The sequence below is a fragment of the Geotrypetes seraphini genome, chromosome 11 (assembly GCF_902459505.1).
Source record: "Geotrypetes seraphini chromosome 11, aGeoSer1.1, whole genome shotgun sequence".
Taxonomy (NCBI): Eukaryota; Metazoa; Chordata; class Amphibia; order Gymnophiona; family Dermophiidae; genus Geotrypetes; species Geotrypetes seraphini.
The window spans coordinates 122,209,244-122,234,258 of record NC_047094.1 but is presented as its reverse complement, the minus strand read 5'-3'; the positions used below and the strand labels follow the sequence as shown (position 1 = coordinate 122,234,258).

At 44.3% G+C, this 25,015-nt stretch overlaps 1 protein-coding gene across 2 annotated transcripts; it reads left to right on the top strand.

Moving 5' to 3' along the window:
* The first annotated feature begins 1,556 nt into the window (after positions 1-1,556).
* On the top strand, positions 1,557-24,165 carry FKBP1A (FKBP prolyl isomerase 1A). 2 transcript variants are annotated; one of them, XM_033963527.1, is made up of 6 exons: positions 1,627-1,642; positions 1,811-2,111; positions 2,590-2,637; positions 16,807-16,919; positions 23,159-23,320; positions 23,580-24,165. In XM_033963527.1, exons 2-5 carry the CDS (start codon positions 2,075-2,077, stop codon positions 23,285-23,287), a joined length of 327 nt encoding a protein of 108 aa, XP_033819418.1. In that variant the 5' UTR covers positions 1,627-1,642; positions 1,811-2,074; the 3' UTR covers positions 23,288-23,320; positions 23,580-24,165. The 2 variants fall into 2 exon arrangements, with proteins under 2 accessions (XP_033819417.1, XP_033819418.1); XM_033963526.1 differs by having other exon boundaries at positions 1,557-2,111.
* The last annotated feature ends 850 nt before the right edge of the window (positions 24,166-25,015 follow it).

Sequence of the window (25,015 nt, the reverse complement as noted above, 5' to 3'; positions counted from 1 at the left end):
CAGGCCTGAATTTCAGCCTGTCTGTCCGACATTGCCGCTTGGATGTCTCACCGCCATCTCAAACTGAATATGGCTAAAACTGAACTCCTTATCTTTCCACCTAAACTCACCTCCCCCCTCTCTCTATTCTCTATTTCTGTGGATAACCCATTCTCTTCCCTGTCTCGTCAGCTCGCAACCTTGGGGTGATCTTTGACTCCTCTCTATCCTTCTCTGCTCAGATCCAACAAACTGCCAAATCCTGTCGCTTCCTCCTCTATAATATTACCAAAATCCATCCTTTTCTCTCTGAACACACTACCAAAACCCTTATCCATGCTCTCATCACCTCGCGTTTAGACTACTGCAACATACTTCTCTCAGGCCTCCTGCACACCCACCTCTCACCTCTTCAATCCATTCAAAATTCTGCTACACGACTCATATTCCTTGAGAGCCACTATTCTCACATTACCCCTCTCCTCAAGTCACTTCATTGGCTTCCCATCCATTTCCGAATACAGTTTAAACTCCTCTTGCTGACTTACAAGTGCATTCAGTCTGAAGCCCCCCAATAGCTCGCCTTACTTATCTCCCCCCCCCCCCGTGATCTCCGCTCATTGGGCAAGCCCCTCTTATCTGTACCCTTCTTTTCCACTGCCAGCTACAGACTCCGTCCCTTCTTTTTTGCAACACCGTATGCCTGGAACAGGCTGCCTGAATCAATATGTCATGCTCCATCCCTAGCAGTATTCAAATCCAAGCTAAAAGCCCACTTTTTTGAAACTGCTTTCAACTCTCCCACTCACTGCTGTCAGATACCTATCCCACTGTATCATTTCCTCTACCATAATCCCCTCCACCCTTAAATGTCCTATCTAAATTAGATTGTAAGGTCTTCTGAGCAGAGACTGTCTATTGTATGTTAAAATGTACAACACTGCATACGCCTTTCAGCGCTATAGAAATAATAAGTAGTAGTACAGACACAATCTCCCTCTCACCCCTTTCCGCCTCTGTTGCATCTTTAATTTCCTCTCCTCTGACCTATGTCCAACAATTTTTCCTCTCTCACGCCCTGTGCAGTAGCTTTCTATCCCTCTCATTCTTTTCTCTGTGCAGCATTTCCCAACTGACCCCTCCCCCCCAAAAAAAATCTAACATACCGTCGGGCTTCCATAAGCAGCAGTGATGGCCGCCTGGCAACGAACAGGCAGTTCACAGCCTGCCACGACAGGGTTTCCCTCTGCCGCGTCACCAGGGAAGCCCTGGCGAGAGCGCTGCCGTCTCTGCTTGCCTGGTCCACCTTTGCTACTGGTTTAGGAGGCCCCGAAGTATGAAAAGTCTCATGGGGGAGGGGGAGTTGACTACTGAGTCGGTAAGTCCAAGTTTGGGGGGAAAACAAATCGATTGGAATCAGCGAGTCGAGCAGGCTTCCCTCTAGAAGAAACAGGAAGTGACTTCAGTGGAAAGGGAAGCCTGTTGCGTATTGCTGCTGCCGCCGCAAACATGGTGAGGTATACTGGGGAAAGGGGAGTGGCCACGGCTTGACCGGCGAAGAAACGGAAGAAGCAAGGGGACATTAGTGGCCACAGCGGGTGTGTTGAGGGGCGACACACCCATTCATAATCGACCATTTTTGGCATAAAAATACAAAGTGATGGTAGGCGACTTAGACAATGGACCTGCCTTAAGTAACAGTGTGTATAGCGGTGCTAAACTTATACTTAATTACGCTTCAAACTTCTCCCTCTCCTTTCTCATATGCACACCAAAAAAAAACTTGCAGGGCTACAGCTAAATGCTATATAATATTTGTGTTGCATAAAAGGGGCAGGTGGCCGGACCAGGGCAATGCCAACAGCAGTGAAAGCCGAATGTTTCCCGGTTCAGAGACAACCTCAGCCTCTACACAAAAGCGGAAGTGGAGCGACGAGTACCTGGAAACTGCTGGATTCCGCCTGGCGTGCGCGTTCCCGACAACAGCTGATATCGTGCACGTTTGCTGGCTGCCTACAGTTGAGTTGGTGAGGCCGAGGCCGAGGCGCGCTTGAACCGGAGAGGGAGGAAAAAAAAAGGAGAGTTGGCCATTACTATGGGAGTAACTATAGAGACTATCAGCCCCGGAGATGGTAAAGCGGAAAAACTAGTAATGCGGAGAGTCTTTTCCCTCTCCTTAGAGCTCTCTTTTGTTCCTTATTCTCTCCTTAGAGACACTCGATGACCTTTGACAGCCTCTTTTCCTTTCCTCTGAGACTTCTAATATTCTTCATCTGTAATATTCTTATAAACGGTCTCAGAAGCTCGACAGTCTCCTTCCTTCTCAAAGAATCCTAATGCCCCTTATCTGTTCTCTTAGATACATACTCTCTTCTAGGGGCTCCTCCCTGTATGCTTTCTGCTTGAAACACTTCAAGGGAGTGCTGACAGCCGTCTCCTCCTCTCTCTCTCTCTCTCTCTCCCCCCCCCCCCCCCCCAGCTCCCTCTTTTTTGGGAAACCACTCACCCGGGGTCTTTGACAGTGTCAGCTTTCTCCCTCTGGCCATCTCTGTAATTTACTTCTTAATCTTTGCCATACTATAATTATCTCCTTGTCCCTTTTCTTTGTAGGTTGTACATTCCCAAAGAAAGGTCAGACTGTGGTGGTGCACTATGTGGGTGAGTGAGGTCCTAGAGAGCTCTCTCTGTAATGGTATTGGGGAGATTGCATCTAGTATATCCTGGAATGATTACATAACTGCTGTTTAGCATTATGATCTCTCCATTTGGGTTCATCATTTTGCTTCTACTGAAAAAGGAACATGGGCATTATGGTTTTTAACTACCATCATCATATTTTTTTTTCAGTCTTATGCTATTGTCCCTCTTTGCTAGAAGAAAGAGAAATAACAGAAAGAAACCTCTACACAAAACAGCACACTAGAAGTACAGCAGAGGTGGTCAAGAGGAAGAGAGAACAATCAGGAAATGTCACCAAGAGTTTTTATTCTGGAAATTGCCCAGCAGGGGCAGTTGTTTGAATCGGGGGTCCAACAATTTCCAAAAGAAATAGTTTCAGTTTGGAACAGCATTTTTTTGCTTTGAGACAAAAGCATGGTTTCACTGCAGTAAGTCAAGGAAGGCTAGTCTGCTTTCTGCCCATTCTTTTGGAAAATGTGGGACCCTGATGTAGGCAATTGTGGGCAAAAACTCAGCCATGTTGAGTAATTTCCACAATAGATTCTTGGCAATATCTCCTGGTTGTTCTTCCTCTTGGCTCCCTCTTCTCTGCTGGTGTGCCATTTTGGTGAACCAAATGGGAGGCTATGCTGTGCTTCTGGAAGTCCGATGATTGGCGTTATGTTAGATACATAGTTATGAAATAATTTTAATTCCTTTTTTTTTTTTTGCATGCTTATTAACTTCTTAAATCCAAATTTTTAAACTGAGACTAGATAATTGTTGAGAAGGGCCCACTTGAGTAAACTCATATTTTTTTCTTTCACATCTATTACTATTTTTTATTTCTTTGGAACTACCAGATGCATGCAGCGCTGTACATTAAACACACAAGAGATGGTCCTTGCTCAAAAGGGTTTACAGTTTAATTATATAACACACAGGGTAGATCGATATATGCTGACGGACTGGTTGAGTGGAAGGCAACAAAAGGTAGTCGCTCTGAGCAAAGGGATGTTACTAGTGGTGTGCCTCGAAGTTCGGTTCTTGGGCCTGTTCTTATTAACATTTTCGTAAGTGATAATTGCTTAAGGGCTGCGAGGTAAGCCCTTTGAGGATAATGCCAAAATCTGCAATTAGTAGACCCCTGATGATGTGAATAATATGAGGAAGGACTTTGTGAAGCATAAAGAATGGCTTGAAATTTGGCAGCTAAGATTTAATGCTAAGAAATGCAAGGTCATAAAAAAACCTGAGGGGTGCATGAAAGAAGAGCGGGACTTGGGTGTGATTGTATATGATGATCTTAAGGTGGCCAAACAGGTTGGAAAGGTGATGGTGAAAGTTAGAAGGATGCTAGGGAGAGGTATGGCCTGTAGGAAAAAGGAGGTATTTAGGCCTCTGCATAAGACTCTGATGAGACCTCATTTAGAATATTGTGTATAATACTGCATCTTCAGAAAGATATAATCAGGATGGAGTCGATCCAGAGGTAGGCTACTAAAATGGTTGGTGGTCTTCATCATAAGATGTATGGGAACAGACTTAAAAAATCTCAATATGTATACTTTGGAGGAAAGGCGGGAGAGGAGGAGATATAAGACCTTCTTAGATAGGACCTTAGCATTTCAAGCTGGTAGGCAATAATCTTGGTTAGGTAAATGTATTCAGCAAGCTATGTTATCCTAGTACTGTTTTCGGAAATTAATTAAGATCACTTTGTTCGATAAGTTTATTACTTAATGAGAGTTTTATCACTGAAATTCTATTTTACAAATATTTGTATTTTTTACTGTATTATTCTATTTCTCTGATTGTCCAGCTCTTTTTAGTGTAAACCGCCTAGAACTTTTGGTTATGACTGTATAAAAGAATAAAGTTATTATTATTATTAAATGCTTATATGGCATAAATGTGCATGAGGCAAATCTCTTTCATTTGAAAGGAAGCTCTGGAATGAGAGGGCATAGAATGAAGTTAAGAGGTGATAGGCTCAGGGGTAATCTAAGGAAATACTTTTTACAGATAGGGTGGTAGATGCATGGAATAATCTCCTGGTAAAGATGGTATGTAGTACAAGGTGCAATAAAGGTATGTTTACACAGGCAATCACAATGCTATAATTATCCTGGACTCATAGTTAGGGAACAGTGTAGGAATGAGGCTTCACACAAGACTCAGATTGGGATGAGGCGACCCTAAATGGGAGCCTTCTAACCCTTTTATTGAGTATCTTGACTCCCTTAATTACTTAGCTAATGCTTTGCAAGATTACAGTTTCATCATGCATTTACAGTGCGGATTATACAAAAATAAATAAATAAATAAATATATATATATATATATATATATATATATATATATATATATATTACCCAAAAGCTCACTAAGGGCTAACTTTCCCAAAAAAAATAATTAAAAAAAAAAATAAATATATATATATATATATTCACAACCCTAAAGCTCACCAAAGGCTCACCAACCTCTCACCATGAAGCCACCCTCGTGGTTCTTTCTCCTCCTACTCTGCTTTTCCCTCAACACCACCCTCTGCGTAATACCTCCTTCTCCCGATCTTCTCAATTCCGCGAATACCAATAATAGCTGCCCTGGCCTCAAAATCCCCACGCTGACTCGCACCAGACCACATCCTCCCAAAAAAAAACCCCGAAGAATCAACCATGCTTCTTTAAAGTTTGTTTCCCCTGCTAATCTCCCCAACCTTGCCTCTGACTCACTCATCCCAGTCCCAACACTTTACTGCAACGCAAGATCTGCTTGCAACAAGATTCAAATTCTGAAGGACCTACTCGAGGATTCTGACCCTGGTTTCCTATGCATCACGGAATCATGGATTAAAAAAGATGACCTATTTACACAAAATGAACTCTGCTCCCATGGCTACCAAAGTCTCTTCTCACCCAGATCTAACCGTAAAGGAGGTGGCCTGGCAATTCTCTACAAATCCTTTTTTGATGTTCAGCTCCTCGAAAGGGATAGCCACACCTCACTAGAATACATGCTTGCTTCTGTCAACGATGAACTTCACCCTCACCCACTGGGCATCCTGCTCCTATACCGCCCACCTACCCCTTGGAACAATTCCTCAGAACTCGTCCTTGAGACTATAACAAACGCCTTCCTCAAGTTCCAAAGGTTACTGATCATTGGAGACATCAATCCCCACCTAGACGACATCACCAGCAAGGATACGATTGAACTTATTAGCTTCCTCACCTCCCTTGGCCTCCCCCCCCTGCACCATCCCCAACCCATGAAAAGGGGCACACACTAGACCTCATTAGTTTCCTCGATCTTACCGCTCACAAGACGTCAGTTGACGACACTCGCTGGGAACATGTCCCCTGGTCTGACCACTTCCTAGGGGCTTTCTGTCTCCCCATCTTTATGTCACACCTTGGGGCTCCACCCCGCACTTCCAACCCCATTACCTTCCGCAAAAAAATCACAAGCGATCTATTCTGGTCTAAATTTCTCAATCTATTCTCCTCTGCCCCTAAGCTGCAGATTCAGGTACTAACTGGCATAACTGGGTCGCTCTCTCCGAATCCACCTATCTTTCCCTCGCCTCTCTTTCCACTAAATCCATCTCCTACCCCCGCAAGGCCCTTTGGTACCTCCCATATCACAGAGAGCTAAAACAGAAATGTCGAGCTCTGGAGTACATATGGAAAAAATCAAAATGTCCCATAGACAGACAGTCCTGGAGAGTCAATATCAAGCTGTACAATACAGCGCTAAAAAAAGCAAGAAAGAACTTCTATGGTGACAAAATCTTCAAGTTCAACAATCAGAGCAATGCACTATTCAACATCTGGCGCGCCCTAACCTCCAAAAGAGACCCCCATCGAGCTCCCCTCCTCTCCCTCAGCTGATGTTCTAGCAAAATTCTTCAACGATAAGGTTTCTACCTTGAGATGCTCCTTCCCTCCTTCAGTCTCCTACAACTCCCTGGTGCCCACCGATTCCACTCCCACCCTAATGGTCTCCAACCCTATCCCAGCTGACAGATCCTGGACTACCTTTGAGCACGTATCTGAATCCCTGGTCCTCAATCTCTGCCTCAAACTGAAATCCTGTAACTGCTCCTTGGACCCATTCCCCTCCTATCTATACGAGAGCATTCATAGAAACATAGAAGATGACGGCAGAAAAAGGCTACAGCCCATCAAGTCTGCCCACTCTGCTTACCCACCCCCTGTCTATGCCCTAATGACCCAATTTTCTTATCTTGACCCTCTTAGGGATCCCACATGGGTATCCCATTTATTCTTAAAGTCTGGCACACTGTCTGCCTCGATCACCTGCACTGGAAGCTTGTTCCAATGATCAACCACTCTCTCTGTGAAGAAATACTTTCTGGTGTCGCCATGAAATTTTCCGCCCCTGAGTTTGAGCGGGTGCCCTCTTGTGGCCGAGGGTCCCTTGAGAAAGAAAATATCATCTTCCACTTCGACACATCCTGTGAGGTACTTAAATGTTTCGATCATATCTCCCCTCTCCCTACGTTCCTCGAGAGTGTAGAGCTGCAATTTGTTCAGTCTCTCTTCATACGAGAGACCCTTGAGCCCCGAGATCATCCTGGTGGCCGTCCGCTGAACCGATTCAATTCTGCGCACATCTTTACTGTAATGTGGCCTCCAGAATTGCACACAGTACTCCAGATGAGGTCTCACCATGGCCCTGTACAACGGCATTATGACTTCAGGCTTTCGGCTGACGAAACTTCTATTGATACAATCCAATATCTGCCTTGCCTTAGATGAAGCCTTCTCCACTTGATTGGCAGTTTTCATGTCTGCACAGATGATTACTCCTAAATCTCGTTCTGCTGAAGTCCTAGTTAAAGTTTCTCCGTTCAAGAAGTACGTCCTGCATGGATTTCCGCTTCCGAGGTGCATGACCTTACATTTCTTAGCGTTGAAGCCTAGCTGCCAGGTTGAGGACCAACTTTCCAATGTAAGCAGGTCCTGCGCCATATAATTCTGTAAACTGCATTCACTTACTATATTACATAGTTTGGCGTCATCGGCGAATAGTGTTATTTTACCTTGAAGCCCTTGAGTCGGATCCCCTATGAATATGTTGAAAAGGAGTGGACCCAGGACCGAGCCCTGCGGCACTCCACTGGTCACCTCCGATGTTTTAGAGAGGGTACCATTAACCACCACCCTCTGAAGTCTGCCACTCAGCCATTCATTGACCCATGCAGTTAGTGTCTCTCCTAACCCCATCAATTCCATCTTGCTTAGCAGCCTGCGGTGTGGGACACTGTCAAAAGCTTTACTGAAGTCCAGGTACACGACGTCCAAAGACTCTCCCAAGTCCAACTTTCTTGTTACCCAGTCAAAGAAGCTGATGAGATTGGATTGGCAGGACCTACCCTTGGTGAATCCATGCTGACTGGGATCCCGAAGATTCCCTTCATTCAAGATCATGTCCAATTTGCTTTTAATTAGTGTTTCCATGAGTTTGCACACTATTGATGTGAGACTCACCGGTCTATAATTTGCAGCCTCTGCCCTGCAACCCTTTTTATGCAGAGGAACGACATTAGCTAATTTCCAGTCCAGGGGAACTTCCCCTTACTTAGGGAGAGATTGAATAGCTCAGCCAACAGTTTCGCCAGGACATCGCTCAATTCTCTGAGCACTCTTGGGTGCAAATTGTCTGGTTCCATGGCTTTGTTCACCTTGAGTCTTGCCAGTTCACTGTGAACTTCATCTGGTGTGAACTCAAAATTCTGAAACGGAAACGGGTCTTCTGTGCTTTGTGTTGCCTTCAACTGTGGACTGTGTCCCGGTGCCTCACAGGTGAAGACTGAGCAGCAGTATTCATTCAGTAGTTCGGCTTTATCGGAATCTGCTTCCACGTAACTTCCGTCCGGTCTTCTAAGGCGTACTATCTTGCCTGTGTTCCTTTTTCTGTCACTAATATACCTGAAGAAGGATTTGTCCCCCTTTTTAATGTTTTTTACCAGAATTTCTTCCACTCGAAGTTTTGCCTCCCTAACTGCCATTTTGACCGCTATAGACCTGGTCCTATATTCTACCTTTGCCTCTCTTTTCTCTGTGCGCTTGTAGGAGAGAAATGCTTTTTTCTTCTTAATGAGGTGCGAGATCTCCGCGGTGAACCATTGGGGTTTATTGTTTCTTTGTCGTTTATTTGCTGATTTTATGAAGCGGCTAGTTGCTTCATGTATGGTTGATTTCAGTGTTAACCACTTAGCTTCTACATCATCAGTCTCCGCTTGGTCCTGCAGCGTCCGATGGATGAAATCTCCCATGCGTGCGAAGTCTGTGCCCCGGAAATTGAGTACCTTTGTTTTCGTGTTTGATCTAGGGAAGCCTTTCCTAAGGTTGAACCATACTATGTTGTGGTCGCTGGAGGCTAGCGTATCTCCTACTGAGACCTCTGAGACACTTTCCCCGTTGGTGAGTACCAGGTCGAGGATTGCCTGGGCCCTAGTGGGCTCCGTTACCATTTGTTTGAGACGTGCTCCCTTTATGGAGGTTAAGAGCCTCCTGCTGGTTGTCGCTGAAAATGAGTTCCAGTCTGCATCAGGCATATTGAAGTCCCCTAGCAGTACAGCTTCTCCTCGTAGAGTGATATTCTCTATGTCTTCAATTAATTCTGCGTCCATGTCTTCCAGTTGTCTTGGGGGTCTGTATACCACACCTAGATACAGGTATTTTTCTCTGCCTCTTGCCAGGTTTACCCAGAGGGACTCCCTCCTTCCTAATATGAGCCGGGAACAAACGCGATCTCATGGTCTAGCAGCCCCCACCTATCCGATCGCAGCATTTAACCAGCTCCCTCCCTCCACCTCACCTTACATTCTGAGTTTGCCGGCTTCCTTTTTCCCCGAGCCGCACGCGTTTAAAAAAGATGCGCACGCGTCTACCACTCTCTGGATAAAGAAGAACTTCCTTACGTTTGGACAGAATCTATCCCCTTTCAACTTTAGAGAGTGCCCTCTCGTTCTCCCTACCTTGGAGAGGGTGAACAATCTCTTTATCTACTAAGTCTATTCCCTTCAGTATTTTGAATGTTTCGATTATGTCCCCTCTCAGTCTCCTCTTTTCAAGGGAGAAGAGGCCCAGTTTTTCAAATCTCTCACTGTACGGCAACTCCTCCAGCCCCTTAACCATTTTAGTCGCTCTTCTCTGGACCCTTTTGAGTAGTACCATGTCCTTCTTTGTATACGGCGACCAGTGCTGGATGCAGTACTCCAGGTGAGGATGCACCATGGCCCAGTACAGCAGCATGATAACCTTCTCCGATCTGTTCATGATCCCCTTCTTTATCATTCCTAGCATTCTGTTCACCCTTTCCACCGCCACCGCACATTGCGTGGACGGCTTCATCGACCTGTCGATCAGAACTCCCAAGTCTCTTTCCTGGGAGGTCTCTCCAAGTACCGCACCGGACATCCTGTTTTCGTGCATGAGATTTTTGTTACCGACATGTATCACTTTACACTTATCCACGTTGAACCTCATTTGCCATGTTGATGCCCATTTTTTGAGCTTGATTATGTCATGTTGTAGATCTTCGCAATCTCCCTGTGTCTTCACTACTCTAAATAACTAAGTATCATCCGCAAATTTAATCACCTCACTCGTACCAATGTCCAGATCGTTTATAAAGAGCACAGGTCCAAGCACTGAGCCCTGCGGCACCCCACTCATTGTCTTTCGGGGGGTGGGTCCTGCTTCTCTACTCAGGCTTAGAACAGAAAGGGAGAAGTAGATGGGGGAGGAGTGCATTCTTGAAGAACAAGGTATTTCTCAATAGACAAAAGAATATGGTACATTTTTCTGGGGAAATTCTCACAACCATTGAGGGTAAACCCCAATGAAGTTTGAAGGTGGGCTGTGGAGATGGATGTCACACTATTCAGCAGTGTCATGGCTCCACATAGGAAGATATTTGTCAGCTCTCCTTCAGTTAATTAGAAGGCAAAGTGGCCCCCAGCTTAAAAATTAATGAAGATGACTGCTCTATAGAGATTTTCAAGCCATTCACATTTCAATGCTGTCATGAGCAGAATTCCCGATGTGACAGTTTGGTCAGACATTCCTGCAAAATTTTTTTGGTGTCTAGAATCTAACTCCACCCCTCTAGGCCCATGTTTTGTTCTGTTCTAGGCTGCACCTTCACATTAGAATGTGTTTTTCTCAGGTTAATTGTTTGTTTTTTATTTATAAGATTTTCCATTTTAAATACAAGCATTACTTTTACACAATGCAACAGATCCAGTAATGATATTCAATGAAACTTATAAAGAAAAGTAATAATGTCTTATTTAGTCCACAATTTAAAGATCAAGAAAAGAAATAAACTTCTAAATAATAGTAACAAATTAATTAATTAAGGTCACGGCATTAGATTCCCGAATTACAGCCAACTGGCAGGTCATACATCACTAGACATGGTTGCCATTCTCTCTTTTGATCCAATAAATTCCAAAAGTTGTTTGGGCTCAAAGAAAAGAAAATTCTTATCTTGAAAAGATACATAACACTTTGCAGGAAATTTAACAAGAAATGTAGCCCCCAGAGCCAGAGTTCTTGACCTCAAGGACAAGAACTCCTTCCTACGTCTCTGGGTCCTCTGAGCTAAATCTGGAAAAACTCGAACATTAGAGCCCAAAAACTTATCATTTATATGACGAAAATACATACGAAGAATAAATTCCCTATCACTCTCCAAGGCTAGAGTCAACAACATGGTAGTTCTATGGGTGACAAACAATTTGCTACCATACCATAGAACTACCAAATTGTTTGTTTTTTAACTATTGTAAATCGCATAAGAACTTCACAGCCTTGCGGTATATAAACTGATTATATCTTAAGACAGGGTATGTATTGGATCCTCCCAGACCTTTTAGAAAATGTACCAGATTGGCTATATTTAGAATGGCGGCTCCTGTTCCCTTTATATCCAGAACAATTAATAACCATAACAATGCCTAAAAAATACAAAGACCACAGAATTTTATTTGACACTTGGAAAACATTGAGATATATCAGTAATCTATCACCAGAACCTATTATTAAATCTCTAACTCAATCAATATGGATAAACTCCAGGATCAGAATTGGCGGAAATAAAATTGTCTGGAAACAATGGATAAATGCAGGAATAAGAACATTGAATGATGTCATATCAGAAGGATCACTGCTTAGTTTTTCACAATTGCAAAACAAATTTGGTTTAAATAAAACACAATATTTTAAATGGATGCAATTGAAGCAGGCCATTCAGGTAGGGTTCCCTGAATGGAAAAATCTAAATAATCAATATAGCCTGCAGGTTCTATGTTTCCAGACGGATTTTTTGGGTCACCAAGCCGCAAAATGGTACAAATTGATATACGGATTTTTAAATAAAAAAAAGAAAACAGGTCTTAGAGATATTTGGAGTATTGAGATTGGACAGAAAATTTCTGAATCTCAATGGCCAAGATTTTGGTCCTGGAGATTAAGATCTACAAGGTCAGCATCTATGAATCAAACATGGTTGTTCTTATTACATAGAGTGTTCTGGACCCCAACGCGCCTGCAAAAAATAGATAGTACTAGATCTAATAGATGCTGGCATTGTAAATTAGAAATAGGGACGTTAGATCATTTAATCTTTTTCTGTCCCTATGTAAATGCTTTTTGGAATTCAATTTGGCCCCAAATTAATAAATTACTAGAAAATCATGTAGGACTCTCATATGACACCATATTATTTGGCACTGCAATGAGAAATATGAGTCCGATTTCAGCAAATAACAATAAGCTATTACTGATATTAACAGGAGTCGCCATGCAACAAATTACCCAAAATTGGAAAGATTACACCAAATTAAATTACACATTCTGGTGGAATTCTGTTTGTCATATTTATAAAATGGAAAAAATAATAGCTTTACAACAGGGAAATCTTCTTAATTTTAATAAAATTTGGCAACCATTGACAAATTACTCTAATAATTAGTTCTTAGCACAAGGATAAATAATTATACATGAATGGGGTGGGTTTTGAATAATTAATGAAATATATTATATAAAAAGGGAATGGGATTCATACTATACATATTATTGTATAAGTGTTATCATATTAATTTTCAACATGATATATTATTATTGATAATATTTAAGATATGTAATAATTAATTGTATATTATATTACTTAAATAATGTAAGAATGGAAAACTTATAAATAAAAATTTAAAAAAAAAATAAACTGATTATTATTATATTTATCATTAATTACTATGATTATTATTATATTAATCATTAATTAAGGCCTCAACGTTTCACATCTCTATTGATCTAACCTTGTTGTTTTCGGTGAGCCTGGTAGCTAGGGATTCCCAAATGTGAGAACTGAGGCCTGCTTGTCCTCGGAGAAAGGAAAGATACTTACCTGAATCAGATGTTCTCCAAAGACAGAGGTTGTATATTTTAACATACCCTCCCCTTGGAGTTGTATTCTAGAACATATCCTATAGGACTGAGGGACCGCTGCTCTTGCATTGGGCAGGAAGGCACCTATGCCTACGGAAAGTTGGTCCTCAACCTGGCAGCTAGGCTTCAATGCTAAGAAATGTAAGGTCATGCACCTTGGAAGCGGAAATCCATGCAGGACGTACTTCTTGAACGGAGAAACTTTAACTAGGACTTCAGCAGAACGAGATTTAGGAGTAATCATCAGTGCAGACATGAAAACTGCCAATCAAGTGGAGAAGGCTTCATCTAAGGCAAGGCAGATATTGGGTTGTATCAATAGAAGTTTCGTCAGCCGAAAGCCTGAAGTCATAATGCCGTTGTACAGGGCCATGGTGAGACCTCATCTGGAGTATTGTGTGCAATTCTGGAGGCCACATTACAGTAAAGATGTGCGCAGAATTGATTCGGTTCAGCGGACGGCCACCAGGATGATCTCGGGGCTCAAGGGTCTCTCTTATGAAGAGAGACTGAACAAATTGCAGCTCTACACTCTCGAGGAACGTAGGGAGAGGGGAGACATGATCTAAACATTTAACTACCTCACGGGACATGTCGAAGTGGAAAATGATATTTTCTTTCTCAAGGGACCCTCGGCCACAAGAGGGCACCCGCTCAAACTCAGGGGCGGAAAATTTCATGGCGACACCAGAAAGTATTTCTTCACAGAGAGAGTGGTTGATCATTGGAACAAGCTTCCAGTGCAGGTGATCGAAGCAGACAGCGTGCCAGACTTTAAGAATAAATGGGATACCCATGTGGGATCCCTAAGAGGGTCAAGATAAGAAAATTGGGTCATTAGGGCATAGACAGGGGTGGGTAAGCAGAGTGGGCAGACTTGATGGGCTGTAGCCCTTTTCTGCCGTCATCTTCTATGTTTCTATGCATGCATGTGCCGTATGGTACAGCTAGAACTTTCTGCATATTTTAAGCTAGCCAAGCACTGCACCATGCTCTGTCGATGATATCACCCAGATTTGAGAATAATTGGCCTGCTGTCCTCAGAGAACACCTGCTACAGGTAAGTAACTTTATTATACCTGCCTACATTCAGAAAGTCTGAGCAGGCAGAACACTTGGAGATTGCATTAAGGTGAGAAGTGATGAAATTAGTTGCTTTGGTCTCTGTAGTGATGATATGTGGTTTCTCCCTTTTTCTGGCATTCAGTAAAGGATGCAGAATTTGTAGCTGTACTCAGAATTTTACAGCTGCTGCAGGCATTTTCTGTTCAGATCTTTCTCTAGTCATTAGTAGCTTAGTAAATGGGGTGCAGTCCACCCTGGGCACGGTCTTTGTAAAGGGGCGCAGGCACCTGTCCTCCTCTTCCCCCACCACCACGCACCCCTTCCCTTGTACCTCTTTAATTTTCCCTGTGTGAGCAGCATTATGAATTTGCTGCCTGCTTCTGAGTTGCCTCTCTCTGATGTCACTTCCGGGCCCTTCACTTAGGAAGTGATGTCAGAGGGATAGCTGACATGATGCAGGCAGCAAGTTTGTGCTGTTGCTCGTGCCTGGAAAATTAAAAAACTACGGGGGAAGGGAAGGGGGGAGCAGGAGGTCAGAGAAGAGAGCGGAGGAAGGGAACCACCTCCCCGGGTGCCACTCACCTTTGCTTTGCCATTGCTAGTCCATTGAATGGCAGATGTCCTCCAATTTGGAGTTTATTCCTTTTGGTCTTGTTTCATGTATGCATACTTACACATGTTTCTGTCTAACATGCAGGTACCTGGCTAGAAATCTGTGAATTAAGCATATTTTTAAACTAAGGTTTCCAAATGGTATTGTGATACTTTGTGCCCTGAAACACTTTACGATAAACTTTACAATTACAGTAAGATTGCTTTCTAAAGTTCTTTAAAATACATTTTATTTTTGTTTGCAGTTTGAGTCTGCATTTAATACAAAAAAAATTGTTAAGATTCAAAGATGTAATAGTCTATTAATACAGTGGTTTTCAGCCTAACCCTCAGGGACGGCTTCATCGACCTGTCGATCAGAACTCCCAAGTCTCTTTCCTGGGAGGTCTCTCCAAGTACTGCACAAAATTTTTGTTACTGACATGCATCACTTTACACTTATCCACGTTGAATATCTGCATTTAATAGTTGGGTTTTCAGGATATCAGTGTTAATATGCATGGGATATATTAGCGCACACCTCTTCCATTGCATGTAAATATTTCCTATGCATATTCATTATGGGTATTTTGAAAACTCAAAAGGCCAGGTGGTTCTTGAGAACTGAGTTGAAAATCACTGTATTTAATACATTAATCTGAAATAAAGTGTAGAATTTACTTTCCAAACCTCCAAGTTTGGTTCCTGTATGTAAAATCAGAAGAAACAGAATTGCTTATTTTTGATTAAGCATCATCCCCTGCTACTCTCTCCTTAACTGTTGCAATCAAATCTTATACTTGGATCCGGATGCACTAAATTCTCCAATCGTCGCTAAACCGGTTTGACTAGTTTGTTGACCCAATGTATAGTGACCCGCCACATGCTTTACCACGTGTTTGTACATTCTCCGACTGCCATGCAAATGACTTCATTAGTATTATAATGAGGTCATTTATATTAAAACTATCCTACTGATTGATGCCCTAACATTGCTTTGCAATGCACAAAATGTAATGATTACCTCAAATAACAAAAAAATCAACAGGAGGGGCCTTAGGCACCTGGGCCAATCAGGGCCTTAGGTCCCCTTCTTGGTGCACTAGGAAGGGAAAGCCTGCCATTTTGAAGAGATTGGTCTGCCAGCAGGAGGGAGTGAGCATCCCTCTTGCTGGATTTCTATGACAAGGTATGGGGGGTGTTTGAGCTTGGAGGGGGGGGTTATGAGCTGACTCCCCCAGCCCACCAGTGTCTTCTTTTGGTTACTACTTGGTGGGGTAGTAGGAGCAGGCCTTCATGTCAGGGGGGAGTGTAGGGATGGTGATCCTTGTATCTCGGATGCACTACAAAAGGCTTGATTGCCATGGCAGGAGGGAGTGGGCATCCCTGTTTTCCTGGTGGGAGGGTTGGCCGTCGGGGGAGGGGCCGATGGTTGTCTTCGGGGGAGCCAGCTCAACTTTTTTTTTATGGGGACAGGTATTGTGCATGTGTAACACACACATTTGTGCCCATTAAAAAAAAAAAAAAAAAAAGTTTTCCTGCCCCAAACAACTGAGTGGCAGAAGGCTGCTTTGGGGCTTCCCTTCTGCCTCTGCGCATGTGTGAAAGTCGCTTTTCCAGCGACTGGTTGGATGGAATTATGGCTCACCTTCACAAAATTAATTTGCATGAAAAGTCGGCTGAGCATCGATCGCTGTTTTAAAATCGGACAAGGGTTCGGCCCACAGCGACCCACTCGGTTTTAGCAACCATTTTTAGTGCATCCGGGCCATAGTAATATACCATCACTGCCTTCCTGAGCTTAGGGCAGTGGTAGTCTTCTTTGTCTGCTAGCCTCTGCTGCACAGTTTTTAAGCTCTTCTACAGTGGGCTAGTAGGATCACCTGCTAAGTGGCTCACATTGTATTCCTCCTTTTCCAATTAGGTGCTGGCTCACTAATATCTACTGTAGGTCATGCACCTGCAGAAATGGTTAGATTTGCCTGTATTGAGCTAGTCTTCTGCTTATCTTTTATCCTTTTTTTAGGCCGTCTTGAAGATGGAAGAAAGTTTGATTCTTCCCGAGACAGAGGCAAGCCATTTACATTTAAAATTGGCCAACAGGAAGTTATCCGGGGCTGGGAAGAAGGAGTTGCTCAGGTGTGTTTAATTTTTGTGGATTGCATGTCGCTGCAGGGCTTTAACACCAGCTTTGTGGCATTTGTGCCATGTTCAGAGTAAACCAGATCTTATTAGAGAGAATTAGCTTCCAGTTATTACTACTGTTGTTTAGCATTAGGAAACAAACTTAGCAGTGTACACCTAAGAGAGAGTTCCCACTCAGTGGAGCTTGCAGTCTCTAGACAAGAGGGAGGAGATCCCAGGAAATGTATTTCTTACAATGTGTTCTAATTGCTGAGCAATGACAGTTTGGTGGTGGGGGGGGGGTGCTTGATGCACCAGCTCTGGAAGGCTGATACAGGTATATAAAATGCACATTGCTGGGTTAGACCAACAGGAACAGTGGAGATGGTACAACCACCAAAACCAATGGTGCTCAAAAGCTTTTAATAAGTATCTTCTAAACAGTTCAACATGGGCTGTGTTTCATCTGAGTGGTCTGCATTAGGATTCTGAAGATATCTTCTAAGCAAGCAATTGATATGGCATATATTCTCAATGAACAAATTCAGCAGCACTTTGAGAAAGATTGTACCATAAAGTGTATATCATAAATGCATTTCCAGTGCAATAGGTGAGGCATTCTAGACCATAGGGGTTATTTCCCCTTACTCGCATGAGCTGCAGAAGAAATCCATTCCAGGCTGTGGTTCAGCACTTGCTGGATATTCAAGCAGAGAGTTGGTGCCAAGCGAACATTCATCTTCAGGCAGATACTCTGTTCACTTTATCGTTCCTAAGAGAGGATCGAAAGATTAGAGACCAATGCTGATTTTGTAGCACTTCTATCTGGCTCTCAAGCTTCCTCAGTTCTGGATAGAGACCATTCAGTTGGTCCTTACAGCAGTGGCTCCGACGGAGTTTCTGGGCTCCTTGGATCTTATGGAGGTAAATTTGCACATTCCCATTTTTCCAGATGGTTTCATGTGCTTGATAAGCATTATAAGTTTTCAGCCCTGCCCATTGTGCTGGTGACAGCACCCCGGACCTTCACCAAAGTGATGGTGGTAGTAGCGGCACTTTTGAAAGAGATAAGAGTTGCAAGTTCACCCTTATCTGGCCACCTGGTTACTTAGAGTGCCCTCGGAAAAGGGGCGCACTACGGTAGCAACAGTGCTCTGCATACTGGAAGACCTGGCCTGAATTGTCAACTTAAAAAAATAAAGACATCTGACACCCACACAGTCACTGGAATACCTAGAAGTTCTTTTCAATAAGGCTGCAGGCCATGTTTACCTGCCCAAGGCTCAGAAACAGAAGCTCTGGGCACAGATTTCAGAAATATTGAAGATGGCGGCTCCTTTAGCGTGATACGTCCTGCAGGTTCTGGTTCCAGGGTTGCCACGCTGGATGTGGTTCTCTGGGCAAGGGCGCACATGCATCCTCTTCAGAATGCCTTCCTCTCTTGCTGCCCCCTCCCCCATGAGATGTCTTAGAGCAGAGTCAGCCAAGGATTCTGGAGGCCAGAGTGTGTATGACGTGGTGGCTTCGTCCTCAATCATTCTGCCAGAGCATTCCATTAAGCATTGCTTCCTGGACTGTAGTAACCATGAATGCTAGCCTTTGTGACTGGGAGGGGCTCACTGCGGTCATCGTTCTTTCCAGAACTGTTGGACTCCTTCACCAAAAAAGTGGTTGATTAGTGATGGCAATGGTCTCTGTTAATCGTTGGGGAGGAACCAAGAACTCTCCCTTGGCTCAGGAGGCTCGACTTCTTTCCTTTGGGCAGAACGTCATCTCCTGGCACTAACGGCGATGCATGTGGCCAGAGTGACCAACATTTAAGCAGACTTCTCAACTATCAGTCTAGAGATCCAGGCGAGTGGACCCTAGCGCAGTAGGTGCTGGGGGCAGCCCCACTTTGACTTCATGGCCATGGTGCGAAACAATAAGGCATAATGCTTCTTCAGTTGCAGATCTGGCCCGGAAACGAGAGACTCAATGTTCTAGAACCTCCGGAGGTTCTTCTATACGTTTTTCCGCCTTGGCCGTTGATCACCCAGGTCCTTCGAAGGATTGTGACTCACCTCTGCCGCGTCATTCTGGTGGCGCTCGATTGGCCTTGAAGGCCATGGTGCACATATCTGATGTGGCTGCGGGTGGAATGCAGTCTGTGCCTGAGCGTCTTTCCTGACCTCACCCAGGCCCGGTTACCATGAAGGATCTGGGTCGTTTTGCTCTTACTGCTTAGCTCTTGAGCGCACAGCCTTAGAATATAAAGGCTATTCGGAGCTTGTCATAGCTACACTTCTTAGGTCTGCAAAGTCATCCACAGTATCGGCATATGCTAAGGTGTAGAAGACCTTCCAGCATTGGTGTGACCAGGAATAGGTGGACCTTTATTCGACTCCGGTGTTGCAGGTCCTTGCTTTTTTCCAAGTGGGTCTGGATAAAGGCTTCATGGTGGCGTCTCTGTGCATTCAGGTGGCCGGTCTATCCAGTTTTAGATCCCAGGATTGTCGGTTCTCTTTGGTGTTGCATCCGGATGTTGCTCAGTTTTTGCAGAAAGATATTTGGGTCCGGCCGCCCATTAAGAATCCGTTCCCAGCCTAGGACCTTAATGTGGTGCTGTCTGGCTTTGCCAGGGCTCCTTTTGAACCTCTGAGGGATGCTTCTCTCCTGGATTAACTCTCCAGACTGCTTTTTTTGTCTCCCTCACTTGGGTCCGTAGAGTTTTTGAATGGCAGGTATTGTCGTGTCAACACCCTTTACTCTGAGATCCAGACACTGGAGTTTCCCTGCAGACAGTTCCTTCCTTTGCTGAAGGTGGTTTTGGCTTTCCATGTCCATCTGGAAGTATTTTTACCGGTTGTTCAGCTGACGGGTTCCAATCATCAGGATTGTCTGCTAAACAAGTTGGACATTTGTAAGGTGCTCCTGCATTATTGGCAGGTCTCTAACGAGTTTCGCTTTCTGACCCCGTTTGTGCTGGCTCATTTTATTATGCGAGGTACTCCCGTTTCTAAGGCTACGATCTCCAGGTGGATCCGTAGAGCCATTTAGTCCACTTACATTCTTGCGGTGAAACTGTCCCCTATTTCTGTTAAGGTACATTCTGCCAGGAGTGTAGCTTCTTCGTGGGCGGAAGCTAGATCTGTTTCTCCTGAGATTTGCAGGGCGGTGAAATGGACTTCTCTTCATACATTTGCCAAGTTCTACAGAGTGGATGTTGCTGCCAGGCAGGACTCTGCCTTTGGGTCTTCAGACTTAAGGGCCGGCGCAGCAAGCCCACCCTAGCTTTCTTGGGGCACTGCTTTTGTACATCCCTATAGTCTAGAACAGGGGTGGGAAAACTTTTTGACTCGTGGGCCACAATGTGTTCTTAAATTTGCCAGAGGGGCCAGGGGGAGGTGTCTGATGTGCCCCGCATTTCTGCAAGAGCAGCGTTTCACGGCCGCCACAGAATGATGATGGTAAGAGAAAGGGCTAAGGCAGAAAGAAAGAAAAAACATCCCCCCCCAAAGGCAGACTGTTGTCTCTGGTTTCTGCTTCATCTTCTTTTCACTCTCTTCCAGCATCTGCCCCTTCCATCCATTGTCTGCCCTCTCCCCCTTCCATATGGCATCTGCCTTCTTTCTATGCCCCTCTCCCCTTTCCATTTAATCTGCGCCCCCTCTTTACATGATTCATTCCAGCTTCACTGCTCTCATTTTTATCTCTCCTACACCAGATCTAGCATTTTTGTCCCTCCCTTATTTCTCTGCTGACCATCTTCCCAGCATCAATCTCTCTCTCATTCCTCTCATCTGATCTCTCCATTCCACCCTGACCCCTTCCCCTCCTCTAATCTCCCTGCCAGCTGTTTCCTTCCTTTTTTCCTCCTCCCCTGTCCAGCAGTACCCCTTCTCCCTTCCCTCCTCCCCCTATCCAACAGTAACTCTCTACCCTTTCCTTTCCCTCCTCCCCTCCCAGTGGCATCTTCTCCCTCATGATCCAGTAGCAGCTCCCCTTTAATTTCCTTAGTCCAGTGGCTTCCTCCTCTGCCCTCCGCTCCCCTCCCAGCAGCTCTCAGTACTTGCCTGCAGCAGTCCCAGTAGCGTCAGCGCAGTGATTAACTTAGGCAGCCTTGGGTCCTTTGATGGGTCGCGCCTGCCTCTGAGGAAAGAGGATGTTGCATCATCAGAGGCAGGCCGCAACTCAGCAAAAGCCCCAACGCTGCCTAAGTGAATCACTGCACTGACGCTACTGGCACTGCTGCAGGCAAGTACTGAGAGCTGCTGGGAAGGGAGGGAAGGAAGCCATTGTTGGAAGCTGGGAAGCAAAACGTCGGAGCTCATTGCGCCCCCTGATCTTGCCGGCCCTGCACGTACCAGCAGGAAATTTCTGCGCACTGATCTCACCTGCCCTGCACGGAACGGAAATAAATTTTTGGCGGGCTGTAGTTTGCCCATGTCTGGTCTAGAATTTCTCACCTATTGCACTGGAAAAGGAGATTATGTACTTAACCTGGTAAGCTCTTTTCCAGTAGATAGGTGACATTCTAGACTTCCCGCCCTGTCCTTGCTATTCCTGTTTCAGATTTCAGTCTCCTGCTTATCCAATCTGTTTCTTGGAGACCGGTCAACCCTTTGGGGTTAAGAGTTTATATATATGTATAACCTGTTGTGGGAGTAGTTCTGAACACCTTTGACGCCTCTGTGGGTAGTTTACGGTACTGTTTAGTTGTTTGAGTAGAACAGTAGTTTAGCCTGTTGATACAGGTGCCTCTACTTCACAGATGGGTATGTCTCTCTATGCTAGAGGGCGGTAAACTAGCCTGTGATATACACTGGAGGCAGAGTGAAAAATCTGGAATGGATTTTCTTCTGCAGCTCATGCAAGTAAGGGAAAATAACCGCTATGGTCTAGAACAGTGGTTCCCAACCCTGTCCTGGAGGACCACCAGCCAATTGGGTTTTCAGGCTAGCCCTAATGAATATGCATGAGAGATATTTGCATATAATGGAAGTGACAGGCATGCAAAGCTGCTTCATGCATATTCATTAGGGCTATCCTGAAAACCCGATTGGCCTGGTGGTCTTCCAGGACAGGGTTGGGAACACTGGTCTAGAACAGGGGTAGGCAATTCCGGTCCTCGAGAGCCAGAGCTAGGTCAGGTTTTCAGGATATCCACAATAAATATGCATGAGATAGATTTGCATCCCAAGGAGGCAGTGCATGCAAATCCATCTTGTACATATTCATTGTGGATATCCTGAAAATCTGACCTGGCTCCTGTTCTCGAGGACCGGAATTGCTTACCCCTGGTCTACAGTGTCTCACCTATTCATGCAGGAAGCACTGCAGGACCGGGCAGGCAGCTTTGTGCACCGCTCTGCCGCAAGGAAAAAGAAAAGGACTCAGCGTCAGCCCTCTCAGCGGTCACTGCTCATGAGGACCAGGCAACCACATCCAGCGAGAGAGGGTGAGAGAATGATAAAAAAAGGTAATGGGGGGAGGAGAGGTAGGCCGGGGCCTGCATGCCTTGCCGAATTAAAAATAGGGAGGGAGCAGGGAGAGGCCAGGCCTGCCTGGGGGGGCTGCCTGGGAGGGGGGAGGCCTGCATGGGGGGGGCTGCCTGGGAGGGGGGAGGCCTGCCTGCGTGCGTGCCCTGTCCCTACCTGCCTGCCAGTCATTAGGCCTGCCTGCCCTGTTCTGGCCTACCACTAGACCACCAGAGGGGGGACAGGGTACAGAGCCTGGCAAGGAGGGGGGATAGGGTGCAGAGCTTGGCAAGGAGTGTGGGTTTGGGTGCAGAGCCTGGCAGGGAGAATTTGGTTCAGAATGTTATTTTTCTCCTCTAAATCTAGGGTGTGTCTTATGGTCAGGTGCGTCTTATGGAGCAAAAAATATGGTGCATATGCTTGCTTTGCGAGCATAATTCATTCTAAAAACATGCTTGTAATCTAAAACACTTGTATATCAAAGTGAATTTCCCCATAAGAAATAATGGAAACCCACAACCCAAATACTTTAATACAAAATACTGTATCTACTCGTATTGCAAGACCTTGCTTGTTTAGAACAGTCACTACACTCCTGCAGTGTCAGAGAGAGAGCGAAGAACCATCGGCTCAGTTGTGATGTGATGTGTGTATACTGTATGTACTTGTTAAAATAAAATGTTTTGCTTATCTTGCAAAACACTTGCATACCAAGTTACTTGCACACTAACCTGTATGCACTGTATCCAGGAAGGACTTCAGGACATGCTGTTTGTTTTTGTTTATATTCAACAGATGAGTGTTGGTCAGCGGGCTAAGCTGACTTGTACTTCAGATTACGCCTATGGTGCTACTGGCCACCCAGGCATTATTCCTCCTAATGCCACTCTAATCTTCGATGTGGAGCTCCTCAAAATGAAGTGAAGAGCATTTCTTTCTGTTCTTCATCTTGGAAAGGTAACTTAGAATGATGCTCACCAATCTAGTTCTATTTCACTATCTCAGGAAGAAGTTTCATTTCATTTTTCATGATGGCCCTACCTTGACCTGCTCCCAGGGAGAGGCTGCAACGTCCCTCTCCCATAGGAGAGCCCTCATGCAGCTGGTGATCTCCCATCTCAGCGGGTGTTCTATGTGCACAAACAGCTTTTGTGTTGGGTACTGATGGCGATGTTTCTAGCAGTGATGTATGCTAATGCATTTCTCTTTTGTTCAGAACTATTTACTTCTACAATTTGACACTGTGGATCTGAAAAGGAATAAAACTTATGTGAAGAATACATCTGAATCAAATGAGACTCATCTAGAAATTGCAGCACTGGTTATCTCGGCCCTCTGCCCTGCCTCCATCGCTCCTCTCTCCTTTGCAGTTCAGTTTGAAGCCTGTCTTGTCACAGTGTTTCATGTCTCTTGACTTGTTCGTTTTTTCTTTAGATTGTGTTGTACATGACCATGCATGGACAGAATAGCAACAAATTCAATTCAGCAAGGAAATCTTTAAATATAAATTGTTTGCATTTTGGACACACAGTAACTTACAGAAGCTTGTGAGCATCTTCAATCATAGCGTTTGCATGTCTTTCATAAGCTAAATTCAGTTACTTAAGAGTCCTGAGTACAGCTGAAGCTCAGGCTGAAAAAAGTTCAGGGATTGCTATTTATTCTGCAACAGATATTTTGGGGTGGATATGGTAGTTAAGTGTGCATACAGTCATGTGAAAAAAATTAGGACACCCATGAAATATTCAGCTCTTTCTTAAGAAATGTTCACGTATTGATGCTAAATCTTTTTTTAATTTATCTCTGGAAAAGAAAGTGATGTAATTGCAGCTAAACAACAAAAAATTTTCCTTGATTTACTCATGAAACAAAAAATATCCACAAAAATGTATATTCTAACTGAGGAATAAATTAGGACGCCCTACCCCTATACCCTAATAGCTAGTGTTACCCCTTTTGGCTGAAATAACTGCAGTGAGACGCTTCTTGTAGCCATCTACCAGTCTCTGACATCGGTCTGAGGAACGTTTTGGCCCACTCAATGCAGAATTCTTTAAGCTGTGAGATGTTTGAGGGGTTTCTTGCATGTACAGCCTGTTTCAAATCACCCCACAGCATTTCAAGTTTATTATTTCTTTGATATGCTGTCCATCAAAATTTATCTAGATGATTTACAGTCAATAAAAAATATTTAAAAGCAGAAATAAAAAAAAACCACCACATGATCTCAATGGGATTAAGATCAGGGCTTTGACTCAGCCACTCCAGGACTCTTCATTTCTTAGTTTTCAGCCAGTCCCTGGTGGATTTACTGGTATGTTTTGAGTCATTGGCGTGTTGCAGGGTCCAGTTCTATTTCTACTTTAATTTTCTTACAGATGGTCTCACATGTTCCTCAAGCACCCTCTGATACACAGTAGAATTCATGGTGGATTCTATGATGGTGAGCTGGCCAGATTGTGCTGCAAACCATGACACTTCCACCTCCATTCTTCACAGTTGGTATGAGGTTCTTTTCCTGGAATGCTGCCAAACATGTCCTCTTTGCTGATGTCCAAATAATTCAATTTTAGACTCATCTGTCCCTAGAACACTATTCTAGAAGTCCTGGTGTTTGTCTACATTCTCTCTGGCAAACTTCAGTCTAGCCTT

Coding starts and splice junctions, on each gene's coding strand:
- FKBP1A (XM_033963526.1), top strand. CDS start 2,075: ATGGGAGTAACTATAGAGACTATCAGCCCCGGAGATG. Junction 2,638..16,806: donor TGTGGTGGTGCACTATGTGG/GTGAGTGAGGTC, acceptor TCCTTTTTTTAG/GCCGTCTTGAAGATGGAAGA. Junction 16,920..23,158: donor GGGAAGAAGGAGTTGCTCAG/GTGTGTTTAATT, acceptor TATATTCAACAG/ATGAGTGTTGGTCAGCGGGC.